This window comes from Euphorbia lathyris, chromosome 9 (assembly GCF_963576675.1).
Source record: "Euphorbia lathyris chromosome 9, ddEupLath1.1, whole genome shotgun sequence".
Classification (NCBI taxonomy): domain Eukaryota; kingdom Viridiplantae; phylum Streptophyta; class Magnoliopsida; order Malpighiales; family Euphorbiaceae; genus Euphorbia; species Euphorbia lathyris.
The window spans coordinates 18,456,979-18,475,670 of NC_088918.1; the positions used below are offsets into that span (position 1 = coordinate 18,456,979).

Genomic DNA, 18,692 nt, shown 5'->3' on the forward strand with positions numbered 1-18,692 from the left:
TAATCAAATCACAAGTATGTAATTAAATTAGAAGAGTATTAATTAACTAATTACTTGTTGCCCAATTTAAAGTGGAGGTCAAAAATCAAAAGTTGTTCTTGTGGAGAAAGGTTTTCACGCTTCACATCGGGTTCACATCGGGTTTAAGGTAGTTCAGCCATTGAAGTCTACAACTTTTGCCTGTTCTTCTTAATCCTTTGTAAAAAACTGAAACCAATTATGATTAACTATAATATGATTATAATTAATTAATGTTAATGAATGAATTAAAATGAATACCAGCACTCCTTTTATAAAAAAGGACGGTCTAGGACTTAAGAATCCCGGACAACTTACACTGATTCCTTGTTTGATTTCTTGCAATATAGACTCCGTTGCAAACAAGAAATGGTCACTGGTTGGTATATAGAACTTGTAATTATTCTCGGTGAAGGACTACCTCTGGTGGAAAACAGAGTTGATTATTGCAGAACGAGAGAAAGCTCATTGCCTTTTGTGCAAACTGCATTTTGATGGAATGTACATAAAGTGCAAGATACATGTAGATGATTTCCAGAAATTATGAAAAATAGAAAAAGATATATTTAACCTTTTAACCATTTGATTTTTAATATCACGATTGGATTGCTTCAAAAGATAGAGAGAGAAAGGGGAAAAATAGAGAGAGAAAAGATTTGCAGGGAAAAAATGAAAGATGGAGAGATGATGGGAAAGATGGAGAGATAGTGTTTTTTTTATCTATGAATGAGGGTACTTTTGTAATTGCAATATGGGTCCCTTTTCATAAATGGGTAAGATAAGAAAAATGGTGAGGTGGCATGGTTGACTTTGGGTTGACCGGTCATTTTTACCGGCCATACACTATAGTGTGAGGTCACTTATAAGTTCATATATATTAGTGAGACAAATTGAAATCTGTACACCAAAATGTGAAATGAGGCAAATGTTGTACACCATTGATGAAATTTACCCCTCTATCCAGTAACATCAATCATGACCTTGTTACTCAGTTTATGCAAATCCCTACATTCACCTTGAGGATGATGATCAACTCATAACAACAGTACAAGAAAAAACAGTTGTCATCTCCCCTCAATCTTTGGCTGATCTGCTTGAAGTGGATCTAGTAAGCACAAAACCCAAAAATCCAGAGATGAGAAGCATGTGGCTGGATTTCCTCAGAAGTACTTAACCCTAGATGATCTTCATGGCGAACTGATTGCCACCTCTTTGCCCCAAATTCATTGTCAAGCCAACTACCTTATGGTGAATTATGTACTTCCAAAGAATTCGTTAATTCTATTTCCAAACCTGAGCCATGCATCATGTGGCACATTTTGGAGAACAAAGCTCTAAACTTGCCCATCTTGATTATTTCTACCATGAAACGCAACAACGTCCAATTGAACTATGGCTTTCTGATCACCAAGATTCTTCAGAGCAACAAAGTTACGTTTCCTGAGAAAACCTCTTATGCCCAAGGTTCAACTATCAATGACAAGATTATGAAAGGACTATAACACAGCAAACCTCACAAGGTTTTGGTTGTTGGTACTGCACCAAAACCGTCTAAGTCCTCCAAGTCTAAAAGAACCTCTGAAACTGCCTTTAAGCCCCATGCCAATAAAAAGATAAAAAAGTCCTCTATATCCAAAAGCTTATGAGTTTTAGAAAATCAAAGCTTTTGAGAAGCAAATCTTTGCACCTCTTGCCTCTGAGCCTAAAACTTCCAAATCTTCCAAAGGCAAATCTCAGAAAGCCAAGTCTCCCTCCTCCAAATGCTCTGTTGATGTTCACATCAGCTCTAATGATGAGCCTCCGCTCAAGAAAAAGAAATCCTCTGATACACATCAAACTCATCAAACTAAAGTGATCTTCATTAAGTTTCCCAAAGATCCCTCCATTCCTAAGCAGAAGCTTTATGGATTTATAATTGTTTCTGATCAACTACTTACCTTATCTGTTATAGTTTATGAAACTACCAAACATCTATCTAAAAGGGCTCAAAAGAAGCAGATATTTCCTAGTGACTCTGAGACTGAGTCCGACATCCTTTCTGAGGAAACAGATGCTCAAGTGGCTAAGGTACTGAAACTCAACAAGGTTGGGTTAGCAAATACATTTATTGGAGGCACCTCTGACAAGTCTCCTATTAAGCCTCCACCTCCAATATAACCAGCTCTTGTCCAAAAGCCAAAAAAAGTCAAAAAGAAAAACTTCCAAAGTATCCTTTGCTCTTGACTTTATCAAATCCAGTGCCAAAACCACCTCTATGTCGAAGTCTCCTTCCAAAGAACTTACTACAGATAACCCAACCTCTGATATAGACACCACCTCTGCTGAGCCCGTCACTTCTCCTGTGCATTCTCATGTTCAGGACAATCAGCCAACTGAACAAGTCATAAAAACAAGCCTCTGATCTCAACCCTCCTGAAGATCAAGCCACTACCACACAAGTCGAAATCGTGCAAGCCTCCAGGGACGGATCTACAGTGGGGGCAATGAGGGCACTTGCCCCCACTGAGATCTAAAATGAGATAAAATCCCAGGTATATAATTTTCATTTTTGGAGTTTGCAGAAAAAACTCTATTATTGCCGCATGTTTGAGCTTCAGAGGAAGGAGAAGGTTAGGGATTAGATATTAGTTTCATTTTTTCTTTTGATTTCTGCTGCCTCAAACGATGTCGTTCTAATTAAGTATAAGTGGAACGACATCGTATGTTTTGGTAACAGGAAAATAATTAAAACGTAATAATGAAGTTGGATGCCTGCATCGTGGGTCTTATCTTTCTAGTGGGCCTTGTCTTTGTTCTCTATGATAAAGATTTGGAACAAAAACATTTTCAAATACAATTACTTTTCGATCTTAGCAAAAGCGGAAAAGATTTATCTTGTCTGTATATCTATAGATCTGCGTGGATGCACAAACAGAAAGGACTCAGATCCGAACGTTTAGAAGAGCCTAAATGATCAAGTATGGATTACGACGGTTTTTCAATGGGATTCAACTTACAAGAAGGATATGATTTCTATGTTTGTTGTATTTGTATCTTTTCTGGTTTTATTGCTCTTGGTAGTCTTTTTATTGCTTTTTGTAGTATATTTCTTTCCTTTGTGAGTCTTTGCATGTATGGAATGGAGGTTTTATTTCTGCTTATTTCGTGCTGTACTTGTATTTTTAAGCTAATGGAATGATATGTGGCGTTTTTTTTATATATATATATATATATAAAAAAAAAAAAAAAATAATAATATTAATACCAAAAGAATTTGACATCATTGTAAAAAATATCCAACTTCTCATGCTTTTTTTTTTAATCTTTATAAAGTTGTTTGCAAAATGGTTTAAAAAAAATTGTTTACAAAATATATGTTGTGTATTCTCAAAATGAAAATTGGTGATTGAAAATGTTTTTGTGGATAATATGCAAGCTCACTCACTAATGATATCAGAAATTTGCTTTAATTTTCTTTAATATGGTTTTAAACACCTTTATTTATTTTTTTATTTTTTTTTACTTTGAGATCATTAACATTATTTTGAGGAGTTAATTGAAATTTTGTGATTACAATGTTTGAAAGTAGATTAAATGACTTTTAATAGGGGTAAAGTTTAATTAGCATGAGTATTTTTTTAAGAAAATTTATTACCACAACCTTAAATATAAAGAAAAAGCAAAGTAAAAATAAGTTTATCTATTAACTAAAAGTTGAATATTAGAAAACTAAAGCTAATTTTCATTTTATTTTTTATATATTTTTTATTGAGTCAAGTTGAATTTTATTTTATATTTATCTAAATCGTATGTACGATTTTATCATCCCATATATTTTTAAAATATATCAGAATTTTATAGCTTTATTTATAATTTTGTCAAATTCAGTTACTGATTTAAAAAAATAGTAAATCCTAACCGTTTTAAAGTAGTGACATACTAATTCTTTTTTCAGTATTATCACTTGTAAATATTTAATCTATTCACGACTATTGCACAATTAGCCCTTTTTTATTTTTTATTTTACCTCCACATATAATTTACCCCACTACCTACTAATTCTGGATACGTCCCTGCAAGTCTCTAAGACCAATCCTTCTGAAAAACCAACTGAGGACCAATCTACTGACTCTCAAGCCAAAGAAATTCAATTGCTCCAAATCTTTGATTTTATTTGGTTCTTAAAAAAAATTACTTATATTTTATACTTATCAAGCTTAGATTTGTAAAAAAAGAAGCATGAAAGGTGAGGTTTGTACACAAGTATATTATAACTTCTCTTATATTTGGCTAATAATTTATTAGTCCTTAAATTTTGGAGATGTGTTATAAACTTTATGAATTTTTCGTGATGAAACAGAATGAAAAATTTAAACAAATTGAAACGACACATCATTCTAAACAAGTTCATGTTACTAATAAATGACTTTAAACGAATCACTTAGGTGCATGGATCCTCTAGAGTTGAAAAGCCTATAGAGTTGGTGGAGTTGTAATCTCAACCATTAATTACAATATTAATGGATGAGATTTAATTGATATATTTTAATTTTTTTTTTTGAAGAACATATATTTTAATATTTTTAATATTTAATTAGTCATTTATTGATCAATCAAATCTCATCCATTCATTTTATAATTAATGGTTGAGATGTATATAACTCCATCAACTCTAGAGGATTTCAACTCTGGAGGATCTCTAGCCATCACTTAGAGGGTCAAAGGTTAATATTTTAAAATATAAAGGGTCAATTAGATTATTCTACTAATTAAACCAATAAATAATATAATTTGTATATAATTAATTAATTAATTTTTCCCAATACTTAAGTTTACTTTACAGGCTTCAGTTTCTGAGAACACACGGTTGAGTTGTCTGAAACTAAAACAGAGAAACAGGACTTTCTTTTCTTTTTCAAGGAAGGCAAAAAAAAAAAAAAAAAAAATTAGAGCAGAGAAAGAACTCGCAAGGAACGACGTTTTGGACTTCCGAACGAGTACGCCGGCGCCGTTATAATAATCTTCGAATTCTTCAATCCTACGCTTTTCTCATATACAATGGTTATTACGCTTCTTCATTTATATAGTTTCCCCAATTCGGGTTATCAAGTCACAGTTCCAAACCCTAGACTCAGGTTCTCTATTTTTTCCCCCTTAACGGATTCATATTTGTGCTTGTTTGATTTTTCTGCTTTATTTTTAATTGTTTATGTTTTGTGTGTAATGCGAGCTTATTACTTCTTGTTGCCTGATTCATGGTTCTTTCTCGAAGTTCTAATTTAACTGGTTCATGGTTCTTTCTTGAGTTTTGTGCTTATTGTGGTCATGATCCTTCCCGCCCTTTTCTAATGGTACATTTAGTCTATTTTGAATTGTAATTCTGATAATTGAAAATATGTTGAAATTCTCTTTTAGTGGGTTGAATTTTGTTTTCTGCATTATTGTCAGATTGGTCTTTTGAGAAGGAAACTGGAACTTTTGTTGAATTTTGTTTCAAAGAAAGTTCATTCTGATGGATAATCCACGATCAGGCTCTGGGAATGGTGAGGATAATGTTGGGATACCAGATGATTTGCGTTGCAAGAGGTCAGATGGGAAACAGTGGAGATGCACTGCCATGTCTATGCCAGACAAAACAGTATGTGAGAAGCATTACATCCAGGCGAAGAAGAGGGCAGCTAATTCTGCTTTAAGAGCTAGTATTAAGAAAGCTAAGAGAAAATCATTAGGTGAAAGTGAAATATATTTGGAGAGTAAGAATGATGATTTCGATTCACCACTTGTGGACATGAACGTTGAGGACTATACTCCTTCCGTTTCAACAAAGAAGAATAAAGAGAAAGCATCCAAAAGTCAAGTTCAATATTCTCCTGAAACACCTGTAAGGAGTTTGTCTGCACGCAATTCTCTAAAGCCAAATGATGATTTGCAAAGAGATGTAGAGTCTGAAGAGAATTGGAGGTCGTACAAAACACCGTCTCTTTCTGCCATGGATTCATCCAGGAGTAGGTCACAGAAGAGCTTTGATGCCAGTGCTATGACGGTTAGCAATGCTGCAATGATCTTAGGATTGATTTGTTTTTCTTAATGTTTCATGGACTTTATGAATCATGTTGTGTTTTTGGATCCTTATGGGACACTTTGATGAACAAATTTCTTTTCAGGAATACTCTGATGCTACCACAGATTCCTCTGAAGATGCTGGTGGTCAAGTTTGCCATCAGTGTCGAAGGAGTGATAAAAATAGAGTTATTTGGTGTCGAAGATGTGATAGGAGAGGCTTTTGTGAAAACTGTATCTCTGCATGGTGAGGGTTGAACTTTTTGGGCTGACATATATATGGATGTTTTCGAAGTACAAAAAATAGTTAATATACTTGCTTTAATTCTAGGTTCCCTGACATTTCATTGGAAGAAATTGAGAAGCTTTGCCCTGCATGTCGTGGTCTTTGTAATTGCAAGGTGTGCTTACGAGGGGATAATATGGTAAAGGTATTTATTTCACAGGTTTTAAGGAGCTTTTGTTTATCACAGTGTAGTATCTTTATATACTTGTGAACGTCTTTTGATGATAGTATCTTTTTGTAGAGGCTAAATATTGTTTTATATGAGTTGCAGGTAAGAATACGGGAGATACCCGTCTTGGACAAGCTGCAATATCTATATTGCCTGTTGTCTTCAGTGCTTCCTGTAGTTAAGAAGATACATAATGAACAATGTTCTGAAGTAGAACTAGAGAAAAAGCTCCGTGGTACGATACTTTTATCATTCCCATCTCATGTGGAGATTCTGTTCTCCTATTTGTGACATTGTTCTGTTATTTAACTTACTGGAATTTTATGTTTTCAGGAAATGATATAGATCTGGTCCGGGCTAAATTGAATGCGGATGAGCAGATGTGCTGGTATATTAACTAGTGGAATGCTTAATTAATTTGAATTGCTCTAACTTCTATAAATAATAATTTGATTGTTTGATCATATGTCTATTTCCTTTATATAAACTGTAGCAAAAAGATGTTGTCTTTTTTATGCTGTAATTGAGTTGTGAATTTCATAATTCACATTCTTGGGAATCTTTACATTTGTACTCATAAGTTATTATTATTATTATTTTTGTCAAAAAAATCTATTTTCTTGCATGGTGCGTAAATGTCATGTGTGCCTCTTTTTCTTCAAGAAATTGCTATTCAATGTTTTTTCTTCTATTGCAGCAATATATGTAGGATACCCATCATTGATTATCATCGGCACTGTGCAAATTGCTCATATGATCTGTGCCTTCATTGCTGTCAAGATCTTCGAGAAGCAGCAGCTGAGAATCAGATGGGTTGGAGAAGTCGAGACAAAGATTCTGTGTTTCAACAAGCTAAAGAACCCAGGCTAAGATTCAATTTATCTGAGAAGTACCCTGATTGGAAAGTAAATCGTGATGGCAGCATTCCATGTCCGCCAAAGGCGTATGGCGGCTGTAACTACACGTCCTTAAATTTAAATCGCATTTTTAAGATGAATTGGGTGGCAAAACTGGTGAAAAATGTGGAGGAAATGGTCAGTGGCTGCAAGGTCCATGATGTCAGTATCCTGCCAAAAACCGAGTTAAATGATTCCTCACTCTGCCAGTGTGCTCATAGGGAGGACAATGATGATAATTTCTTATATTGTACATCATCTGAAGATTTAAAAGCTAAGGGAATAAGCATTTTTAGGAAGCATTGGGCTAATGGTGAGCCTGTTATTGTTAAACATGTATTTGATAGCTCATCAATCTCAAGTTGGGATCCGATGGCCATATGGAGAGGGATTCGGGAAACATCAGATGAGAAAATGAAAGACGAAAATAGAATGGTGAAGGCCATAGATTGCTTTAACTGGACTGAGGTAGGCTTCATGCAGTATGTGTGGCTATATGGTTCTTTTTTGTTAATGTCATTAAGGTGATTGATATTGTTCATTGACTACTGTCATTGATATTTTCCTTTCATGTTTGGTTGTGATGGGCAGGTTGATATTGAACTTGATCAGTTTATAAAAGGGTATTCAGAGGGACGAATCAGTGAAGATGGTTCATTAGAGATGTTGAAGTTGAAGGATTGGCCTTCCCCCAGTGCTTCCGAGGAGTTCTTATTATACCAGAGGCCTGAATTTATCAGCAAACTCCCCTTACTCGAGTATATACACTCAAGATTGGGTCTTCTAAATGTTGCAGCCAAGTTGCCTCATTATTCCTTGCAGAATGATGCTGGACCCAAGATTTATATATCTTATGGGACCAATAAGGAAATTGGTAGAGGCGATTCAGTAACCAATCTTCATATCAAAATGCGTGACATGGTAAGCACTTGTTGCATCTCTAAATTATATGTTAATTATATGTTGCTTATCTAACTAGAACTTCATATCCTGTCATGAAGTTCAGCATTTGGTACTATGTGCTTAAGCTATGCTTTTTCTATTACATAAGAACTAAAACTTATATCTAGAGCTCTGGAGCTGAATTCATTCTAACGGACAGTAGATTCTGTTTTGCATATAGCTGGCATACTGGAATGTCTAAAAGCATTTAGAACTTGGTCGGCTTCCAGCCCAGAAGCACACCTCGTTATGCTGTCGACATATAGTTTCCAACAAGGACAATTTGTGGATCGCTCAACTTTTGTGTTGTTTTTGACCTTTTTAATCTGAATGAGAATATATTAATAGAATAATCTGATTGACTTTTGTGAGCTGTGTAGGTATATCTATTGGTGCATACACATGAAGTGAGGTCAAAGAGATTCAAGGATAATGGATTCCTTACCCAAGAAAATGGCTTAGATGACGGAAGGCTGCCTCGTTTATCAAATAGTGCGTATGATACTCAACATGACAGACCAACAGGTACAGATATGGATGAAAGGATGGTGGAAGATCAAAGGGTTGGTACTAGTACCAGATTCAGAGAGGATAATATGGTCGAGGATCAAGGGGTGGAAACGAACACTAGAATTGAAGAAGATGATGAGAGGATGGAAGATCAAAAGTTATGGAAAGATGCTGAAAATACCTCTCATCCAGGAGTACGTTGGGATGTCTTTCGTCGACAGGATGCTCCAAAATTAATTAAGTATTTGCAAAAACATTACAAAGATTTGGGGAAACCTGATAATCTAGGAAACAATTTTGTAAGTCTCTGAACTTAATCTTACAAACAGTTGTCTCAAGGATGATGCGAATGGATCATTTTAGAAAGCATGCTACTAATCTTATCATGTGGATTGCAGGTGACACATTCTCTTTGTGATGGAACAGTGTTCCTGAATGGGTATCATTTGGCTAACTTGAAAGAAGAGTTTGGTAAGTAACATTTGCAATTATTCTTTGCCTTCTTCTTTTGAATGTGCGTGAAAGTTCAAATGGATTTGAGATGAATCAGTTGTATTATAGGACACTCTTGCTTCGGCAGTATGTCTTCAATTTGAGTTTTTTAATTGCTGCTGACTTGAAAAGCCTTCATCCTAAATGTAGTCTGAACGTCAAAACTAATCCTTTACATGAAAAATGCAATGGGAATTGTATTTTCCAGTAGAATTTATGTCAAAACAATGTATCTGTTGAATATGTAAATCTTGGCCATCATAGGAAGTTGTATGTCTCCTGAACTGCAGAATTAATATTTATTTGATAGTTTTCATTTGTTATCTCACTTGGCCCTTGTTATTTCTTTATGTCGATAATGTTGAAACATGGGTATATTACACTCATAACCCCTCAACTTTGGCCTTACTTTCTTTATAGCCACTGAACTTCAAAAATTGTACATAAAAGTCCCTAAACTTTACCTTTTAATAAACTATTGGAGTGGTCAAAGGTTAAGGGATTTTTATGGTAGTAAAAGGCAAAATTCAGGGACTCGTATGTCCGGTTTTGAAGTTCATGGACCGTAAAGAAAGTCAAAGTTGAGGGCCATGGGTGTAATTTACCCGTTGAAACATGAATGCATTGTCTTATACTCATCTCTGTTTATGGAATTGTTCCATTATGTACTAATATTATTTTGTTTCTCTAATTGGAAACTGTTATTTTCTTTTTATCAGGAGTTGAGCCATGGTCTTTTGAACAGTATTTGGGGCAAGCTATCTTTATCCCTGCTGGATGCCCCTTCCAAGTGCGAAATCTTCAGGTAAATAAAGCTGTGATTAATTTCATATCTGGAATTTTACAAGTTCCTTTATCTGCCAGTCACTATTTCATCAAATTTACTGCAACATCAAACATCCTGACTTTTATAAGATGGAAATAAAATGTGAATCTCTTATATTTTTGGCTTTAAATGACTGGACTAATTGATACCCATTTGTTGAATGGAGTATGATTTTCTTGCTAAATCATCAGGGCCCCTTCCAAAAACCCGATTGACCCCTTAAACTTTGGAGATATCATTAGCCCTTTGAACTCACTTAAAGTGACTTATTGACACCCTCAACCTACTTAAAGTGACCTATTGGCCCCGTGAACTTTCTCAAAATGACCTATTGGCCCCTTGAACTTCCTTGTAGTGATATGTGCTTCAACCTTCCCTAATCGCCTCTTACTCTGCCATGAACCAGTAAATGGGATTTTGGAAGGGTCTGAATGTTGGTGCTCTTAATTCAGAATCCTAATGCATCTCTCTCTCTCTTGCATTCAAGCTGTTACCTAAAACTTTATGCACAAATTTGCAGTCCATTGTTCAGTTGGGTCTCGACTTCTTATCACCTGAAAGCGTGGGTGAAGCCGCTAGATTGGCTGAGGAGATACGGTGTCTTCCAAATGACCATGAAGCAAAACTTCAAGTTTTGGAGGTCAGGCAAAGCCAATTTTCCTTAAAAGTATTAAATGCTTCCTTTTCTTCAAATTGCTTATTTTCTGCCCCTTCTTGTCTTCCATGTTTCTTTATGCTGGTGATCTTACTGGATTTCTTTTTCTTCTATTGGATCTTGATACAGGTAGGAAAGATATCATTGTATGCAGCTAGTTCAGCCATTAAGGAAATCCAGAAATTGGTCCTTGATCCTAAGTAAGTTAGTCGTGCCCGAAATTTGCCTTGTGTTTTTTGTTACAGTATTTTGATTAGGCAAAAAGCATCCTAAGCCCCCTGATCATTCTGATTTTGATTGATTGAGCGTTTGATCCTTTTATTTTTGGTCACATTAAGCTCTTGATAACTGAAAAGTCAGTTTTCAACGTAGAACTCGTTATTCATTTCATATGCGTTTGAAGTTTGTATTTTTTATTGTTCCAGTTTTTTATATGTATGATGCGACTATAGAGAAACTGTAAAATTCTTATTTCGTACTGTAAAAAACATAATTTCAGACGCAAACGGGTAACATTTTAACTGAATGATTTTGATGTTCACTGGCAAGCATGAGTTTAATGTGATAAAAAGCAAATGATCAATTGTTTAGGGGTTTGATTGTTGAAATAAAAGGGAAAGAATTCACCGAAATCGGAATGATTCAGGAGTGCTCAGGATGCTTTTTGCGTAGCTAAAATGGTGAATTTGTGCGTATATCCATGGGATGAAGTATCTCTTTTGCATTTGGCATCCCTTTGGCTTTCATGTTATATCTATTTCATATCTTTCTTTTGTTGTTTCCTGGAGTTTCTACAATACCACAGGAGTATGTGCTCTCTTAGGTATAAAAGTAACATATATTATTTTATTATACCCTAAAAACCCCTAGCAGTAACCCTAAAATGAAGGAGCACGTACATCGAGAATATTCTAAAATTTCTCATTTGGCTGTACCTGTTGCGGGAATTGCTAAACGACGTTTATTTTCTGTTTGCAGACTTGGTGCCGAAATCGGATTCGAGGATCCTAATCTAACTGCAGCAGTATCTAATAACCTGGAGAAGGTTTCTAAGCAAAGAGAGATAAGTTGTGCTTGATTTTGTGTACAGTAACTGTAATTTTTGGTATAGGTAAATTTATTCTTAGCCATATCAACTGAGATGAGATAGATGTTGATATGATTTAAGTGTACAAAGTATGTAATATTGTAGTCTTATTTTTATATATTTTCATGTTTTTATGTCTTCTTAATAGAAGGAATAATAATAAAATTACAATTGTTATCCGTGAAGTCAACTCGAACCTCTTGTATTTTTACACCATCTTTAATAGAGTAAGTAGCAGATTATAGGTCAATTTTTTCGACAGATAAAGATTAAATTTAACCTTAATGTTTTAAGGTAAGTATAGATTTAGTCTTAACGTATGAAATAGTGTAAATTCAATTTTAATGTTTTCAAGCAAGATCAATTTTAGCTCTACATTATCAGAAATAAGAAAAAATTGATCTAAGATATCAATTATGTCTTAAGATATTTAATGTATTACTAATTAAATTTAATTACAATTTCTAAGATATTTAGTGTATTACTAATACAATTATAAAAATTCTGTTAAAATGCTAAAAATTAAATTTAATCAATTTATTGACAAACTTATTTGGAAATAACAGTCAAACCAGTTCTTTTAAAATTTCAATAGCGTACGACTAAAATTGATCTTGATTGGAAACGTTAGGTTAAAGTTGCACCATTTTATATGTTATGGCTAAATTTATACTTCGCTTGAACCGTTGGGGTTAAATTTGGCTCTTATCCTATTTTACGACCGTCAAAATTAATTTGCTAATATAAAAATGACAAATATTCAGAGATATTATCACCATTCAAAGAGGTGTAAAATTATATGTGGCTTGTGAACACGACACAAAAACGAGATTGACCAATTGAGTTGACACGGTTATAACATGGAATTTTTTTGGAGTGGATAGAATCAACTCATTAGACGTTAATTCGATAATTGATAAGATATGAACTCAATCTACTTACTCGAATTACGACCTCTAGTGTCTAGCAATTTGTGATATCTTGCATTTGCTTGTTTATGTTATGAAACTAAAGATAAAAACACTTAAGAACACATATGCAAAATGTTGTTTTATTGTTCTCCTATCAAGATAGGAGACTGAATGATTTGGAAATTCTGTGAAACTTTTCTTCTACATTCTGCCATTTTGATTCTGGTGCTTGAGCATTTAGCGTATACAACCGTCCGTCGCGAGCACAACAAACCGCAACGTTATGTCGCCGGAACGAGGGGCCTTCAACTCGAAATTCGAGTTCATAGTACTTAACTTTGGTCATTGAATCTTCTCTCAATATTGAATTTACCAAAGTTCCTCTTACATCTGGTCTTCGGCTAGATGCTGTGACTGTTTTCACCACAGCTTCTCCCACTTCTTTGGGTCCTCCAAAAGCTTCAATCCTACCAAAAAAATAAAAAAATAAAAATGTAGCAATTATCTAGAATTTGAGTCACATTCACTTGAAGATCACTCTTGTCTTATGATTATTCTCTTTGTTTTGTGTGTGTTTAAAAAAGGAAAATTTCTGCAATGACCCCAGTCCTACCGTCCATGATGAAAATGTTATGTTATTTTAACTGCTGATATGACATCATCTGAGTGGAAGGACTAGTACTGGTCTCGGTCCACAATAAAATTTTCCATTGTTAACGAAAAAGAAATTTCCCAACTCCGTCGAAGATCCAAGAAGACCGTGATTTTTTTTTCAGGGAGCAAGGATGAAGAATTTTTTTTATCTCTGAAGTTAGGATGAAGAACGCCATCCATAGTTAATTAATATTTAAGATAAAATAAAATCCAGCATGGGAATAAGAAAACTTTTCCCTCAATCTATATTCGAGGACGGGAATGGGAGATCTTCTCCGTTTCCGCCCCTATTTACAATTCCGATAAAAAAAAATAACAAAAGTTGAAATTTGACTCTTCAATTTAGCATAAATAATGATCATGTAGTTTTCTAGATAGGCTCCAACTTAAAAGGTACTTTTAAGTTCGTATGTATTCAGACTAATCAGTGTTTACACTACTTAAAGTGGTGACTCCATATGAAAGCGAGAATAACCTGTGAACTTCGTTAAAGAACGAGAATGCCCAATCACTCAAACTAAACAAATTTAGTTTGACCCTTATATTTTAGTTAGACATTTGATTGATTTTTCTACTTCAATTTTTCTTTAAGTTTATTATTTTGGGAAAAAAAAGTAAATGTGCTAAAAATTGAATTGTTCCACCAAAGATCAAATTTTGAGTTTTTTGAAACCTTAACTCACAATTATTACGAGGTTAAGGAATACTCACGAGAAATCACGAGAAACTGGTGAGACAATAACACTAACATTGAGCTCACCGGTAGAACCAGGTGGACCAAATGCTATAACAGGTTCATTTACATTTTTCCTCCGCCGGTCACCAAATTTCATACTGCTTAAAGGAGGCAGGTCAAGTGATCTCTCAAATTCCTTTTTCTCGGCTGCTCGATATAGCAATGTTTGATCTCCAACCCAAGTTGATGGATACAAGAATTCTGTTCTCAAAACACATTCAAATCGTTACAATCTAAAGCTGTAAATTTCTAATATGACAATACGATTCATGGAACATTCTATTTATCCAATTGACACGATTATCATTTTTATATCATTCATAATTATGTCCATGATTATGATACAGCAATACGATTTGACACTTCTACTAAAATCCTTTGTGTGAAAACAAACTCTCAATTAAACTTCAATCTAGTCCCTAAATTTATTCTTTAGTCTACCAAGTTGCATTTTTGGTCAAATTAGTTCAAAACACCTCCTTTTTTTAATAGCAGCAATATCATTTTTGACTAATTTGATAAAAAAATAAAAATAAGAAGTTGATTAATACATAACAAATTGCACTTAAATAAACGTAAATTACAAAACTGATTCATTAAATAGGTATATTTACATATTTAGACTTATTATACAGCCCTCCTACTAAACTAGACACTTTCAAATTACATCTTCTCAAAATACCCTTAGTATATATTATGACTTAACCAATTTTTTACACTCAACTTCCTATCATTTGTAATCCAACTTCAATTTCATACATCAATCCAAAATCCATGAATACTTTTGTATATGTTAGTTTTAGGTATTTTAAGTTAGTTTACACTTTTATCGAATGATATTTAAAAATTTTATTCAACCTGATAGATTCGCAGTTTATGATTGTACTTAGCACTGGAAGCAACTACTAATTAAAGCAAAATTGTAAACTGCTAAGATAATTGCTTAGCAGTTGCTTCCACTGCTAAGCAAAATCCTAAACTCCTAAGACATTTGCTTAGCAGCAATTTTAATTAACAGTTGCTTCCGCCGCTAACTAAAATATTTATTGTTTTATTAATATAGTTAAAAAAATATATGTATTTTCAAATTTTCATCGCATAAAGCTAAAATTGATTTTGTTTAATAATACTAGAGTTAAATTTATACTATTTCATACGTTAGTATTAAATCCGAAGTTCGAAATGTTAGGTTAACCCATCATAAAATGACTAGTTGGTTAATGCACAATAAATTAAGTTGTAGTAGCAAATTGACAATGTACTAACCAAATCCTTCATTTGTGTCAACACAACGGCTATACCCTCCAATTGGATAGAGCACATCCACCTTCAGATTCCGACCAATCTCCGGCGACAAACCGAGTAGAAAACTTGTAATCCCACCAAAATTAGCTCCAACAGCAACAAGAGAAGCTGAGCCAACACCTACAAGTAGCCGCCGTCTAAACGTTGACGCCAACGGCCCAAATTGCTCCGCCGGAGTCTTAGCCAATTCCTGAAAACTTTCTTTCCGGTCACCGGATGATTGCGTGGCACAAATTCTTTGGCAACATAGGTTTTGCAGAGCCATTTACTTGAAATATTTCTACTGTTTATATGGTTTGGTTTGTTTAACGGGTGAAATCAGGTTATGCATATTTTAGGGAAGAAGATTGGGACTTGACTGCATAGTTTGATAAAGATAGTGGATGAGTTTGGTAATTTGGTAGTGGTGGAGAGATGAGAAGCTATCTAGTTTTGGTGGTTCTAATATTTTCACCAAATGAGATGAGTTTGTAGTTTTTATGGGCTTAAATGAATTTGGGCTAATCATAACTTCAAAGTTTTTTGGGTTGAAATGAATATTCTCAACTGTAGGGTGACAAAGTCACCATAGTATTGAATTTAGCTGAGTATATAATGAATCATTTACGAATTGATACGAAATTGACACAATTTTTTTTGGTTAGATTAAGGTTGATGTGCTCATTTAAAAATGACACGAATATTTATTATTATTATATTTTTTTTATGTCATTTTAATTAATAAAGGTAATAAAATTACAAACATTATTGACTCGAATCTGATGTGTTTTTACATATTACCTTTAATATAAATAGTGAAATTACGACACATTAACTTTACTTGCATTCTATTCAATTTTTGACACATGGCATAATTAACCAAAATTAAAAAGTTAATAGGATTAAAGTAGGACAATTATGTCATGCATCAGAAATTAAATGAAAAATAAAAAAGTGGAGACAATAAATTTTCTTTTGTCAAGATTAACTTGATGATAATTAAAAAATGATAAAAGATATTTAAAATATTAAATATAGATACATAGTAAAATTACATACGTCTTAAAATTATGACATGAAATTGGTATTAACCTGATTAGGTTGATATGATTATGGCACAAAGTTTTTTAAATTAGATTAGAGTTGAATAATTTAGAGGGTGTTTGTTTTAGCTTTTCGGAGGAGGGTTTAGCGTTTCACTCCAAACCGCAGGAAAAATAGCGTTTGGTTAGGTTTATATAACCGCAACGTTTAGCATTTTTTCTGAAATCTGCAGAGTTTTGGAGCGTTTCACGAAAAGCTCCTATTTGGAGCTTTTCATAAACAGCTGTTTGTAGTTATATTTTATTGACAAAATTATACTTTTTATTTCCACAAAATATGTTTATTCTTTAATATTCTTTATATTTCTATAAAATAATTACCGAAAAAACAATGTTTTGTTGCGTTCAATAAATTTTTTATTTTTTATATAGATTATTTTTTATTAATTTGTGTAACACATTTTTTATTTTATAATAGGATAAGGTGTAAAAATACCCCTAACATTTATAGCTAGGAGCAATTTTACCTTTAACGTCTAAAATGGTGCAATTATACTCCTATTGTTGGCAGACAAAATCAATTTTACCCTTGACATTCACAAGTTGGGTCAATTTGAGAAATAATTTATCAAACTGCATTCTTGGTCATGAATACTGGCATCTACACTTTACATACCATTTTATCATCGTTAGTAACAGATCACAAACATATGATTAGACATGAATTTTTTTTAAGAAAATAAAAAAATATCGTCTTTTGTACGAGTTAGACAAAAAAAATTCAAATATTTCGTCGAATTTATAAATATTAATTTCCAATTTTATTATTAAATCACAAAAAATATGAAATCTTTTTTTTTAAAACTACTGATATGTGCAATTGGTGTAGAATAAGAAATAAAATATGTTTTCTAATAATATTTGAAATTGATCCAACTTGTCAATGTTAGGGGTAAAATTGCTCTTAGTTGCTAGCGTTATGGGTAAAATTGCACCATTTTAGAGGTTAAGAGTAAAATTATTTTTTTGACCAGAAAATAGGAAATCATATAGATGATGGACTCGAGTCCATTTCAATAGTGTTCACAAGCCATTCCGGCACAACAATTGAAAAGAAATCGCTAGCATTGGAACAGACAAGCCTAACTATCAAATGAGCTGCACAGTTCGCTAAACGAGGAATAAAAGCTAATTTAAAATGTGGGTTGGATCCTAACAACACTCGACAGTCCTGTATAATCATTCCGAACTCAGATATATCCTGTTTTCCCGCTAGAATAGCATCGACCACAAGTTTAACATCAGACTCGAACTCAATAGATGTATAACCCATATTAATAAGCCATATCAAACTCGTTCGTATAGCAAGAGCTTCAATAATGCTAGGTTCTTTGGTACCTGGAATAAAACTGCTGCTGCAGAGTAAGAAAGTACCCTTTTCATCTCTGATTACCGCGCCCATGCCGCTGCTCTTTAATTCTTTGAAAATTGCACCGTCGATGTTACATTTAACAGAAGCTGGGTTGGGTGGCCTCCATTTCTGAACCGGAGCCGATTGCCTCATAGGCCTGATGAACGAATTCTCTTGGGCTCCTGATACAGTATTGCTGCTCGAAGCCGGGTGACACCTTGTTCCAGCTCCATGCCACGTCTGATCGGTGCTAAGCGACACTAGACACTACTGATCAGGAACGGGACCGAGTGCCGTCGGTTGTGCATTGTGGAGGCCGTGGTGCAGCTGCCCCTCTCTGCTTTGCGATGATGCCACTACTGGTTGTCTGGATGGCTCTCGTTGTTGGTATGCTGTCCAATCATGAACCGCCTCCAAGCTGGTACGCCAGCTAGTATCTGCCAGCTACCACCTCATGTGCCAAAGAACTCTGTTTCTGTGGTCCCATATTGCTTTCAAAGCACAACATGTTCTGACAATTATCTCCTGGTTTGAGCCACATAAAGCTTGCAAGAGCCACTCTGCCAGATTCGAATTGCCCATAATCGGAGAAGGAACACCTGCAATTCGCCAAATATCACCTGCAAAACAACACTCAGTGAATAAATGGTTATCCGTCTCCTCTTGCTCCACACAAACAGGACATTCGGTTGTAATATGGACTCTTCTCTAGGCCAAACGAGCTCTAGTTGGT

General features: G+C 34.2%; 2 protein-coding genes across 5 annotated transcripts; one reads left to right on the plus strand and one right to left on the minus strand.

The window, feature by feature from the left end:
* The first annotated feature begins 4,865 nt into the window (after positions 1-4,865).
* Positions 4,866-12,170, plus strand: LOC136205735 (E3 ubiquitin-protein ligase JMJ24-like). Of its 4 annotated transcripts, none has more exons than XM_065996474.1 (14): positions 4,866-5,132; positions 5,446-6,040; positions 6,162-6,304; positions 6,389-6,488; positions 6,615-6,747; positions 6,846-6,900; positions 7,210-7,876; positions 8,000-8,329; positions 8,731-9,159; positions 9,259-9,331; positions 10,072-10,157; positions 10,699-10,845; positions 10,963-11,033; positions 11,812-12,170. In XM_065996474.1, exons 2-14 carry the CDS (start codon positions 5,510-5,512, stop codon positions 11,909-11,911), a joined length of 2,865 nt encoding a protein of 954 aa, XP_065852546.1. In that variant the 5' UTR covers positions 4,866-5,132; positions 5,446-5,509; the 3' UTR covers positions 11,912-12,170. The 4 variants fall into 4 exon arrangements, with proteins under 4 accessions (XP_065852546.1, XP_065852549.1, XP_065852548.1 ...); XM_065996477.1 differs by having other exon boundaries at positions 10,699-10,818; XM_065996476.1 differs by having other exon boundaries at positions 6,389-6,482.
* Positions 12,171-12,743: 573 nt separating this feature from the next.
* On the minus strand, positions 12,744-15,978 carry LOC136205347 (psbP domain-containing protein 7, chloroplastic). Its single transcript, XM_065995892.1, has 3 exons — positions 15,488-15,978; positions 14,197-14,422; positions 12,744-13,298 (listed from the first exon to the last, which is right to left on the minus strand). Exons 1-3 carry the CDS (start codon positions 15,789-15,791, stop codon positions 12,986-12,988), a joined length of 843 nt encoding a protein of 280 aa, XP_065851964.1. The 5' UTR covers positions 15,792-15,978; the 3' UTR covers positions 12,744-12,985.
* Between the last annotated feature and the right edge of the window lie 2,714 nt (positions 15,979-18,692).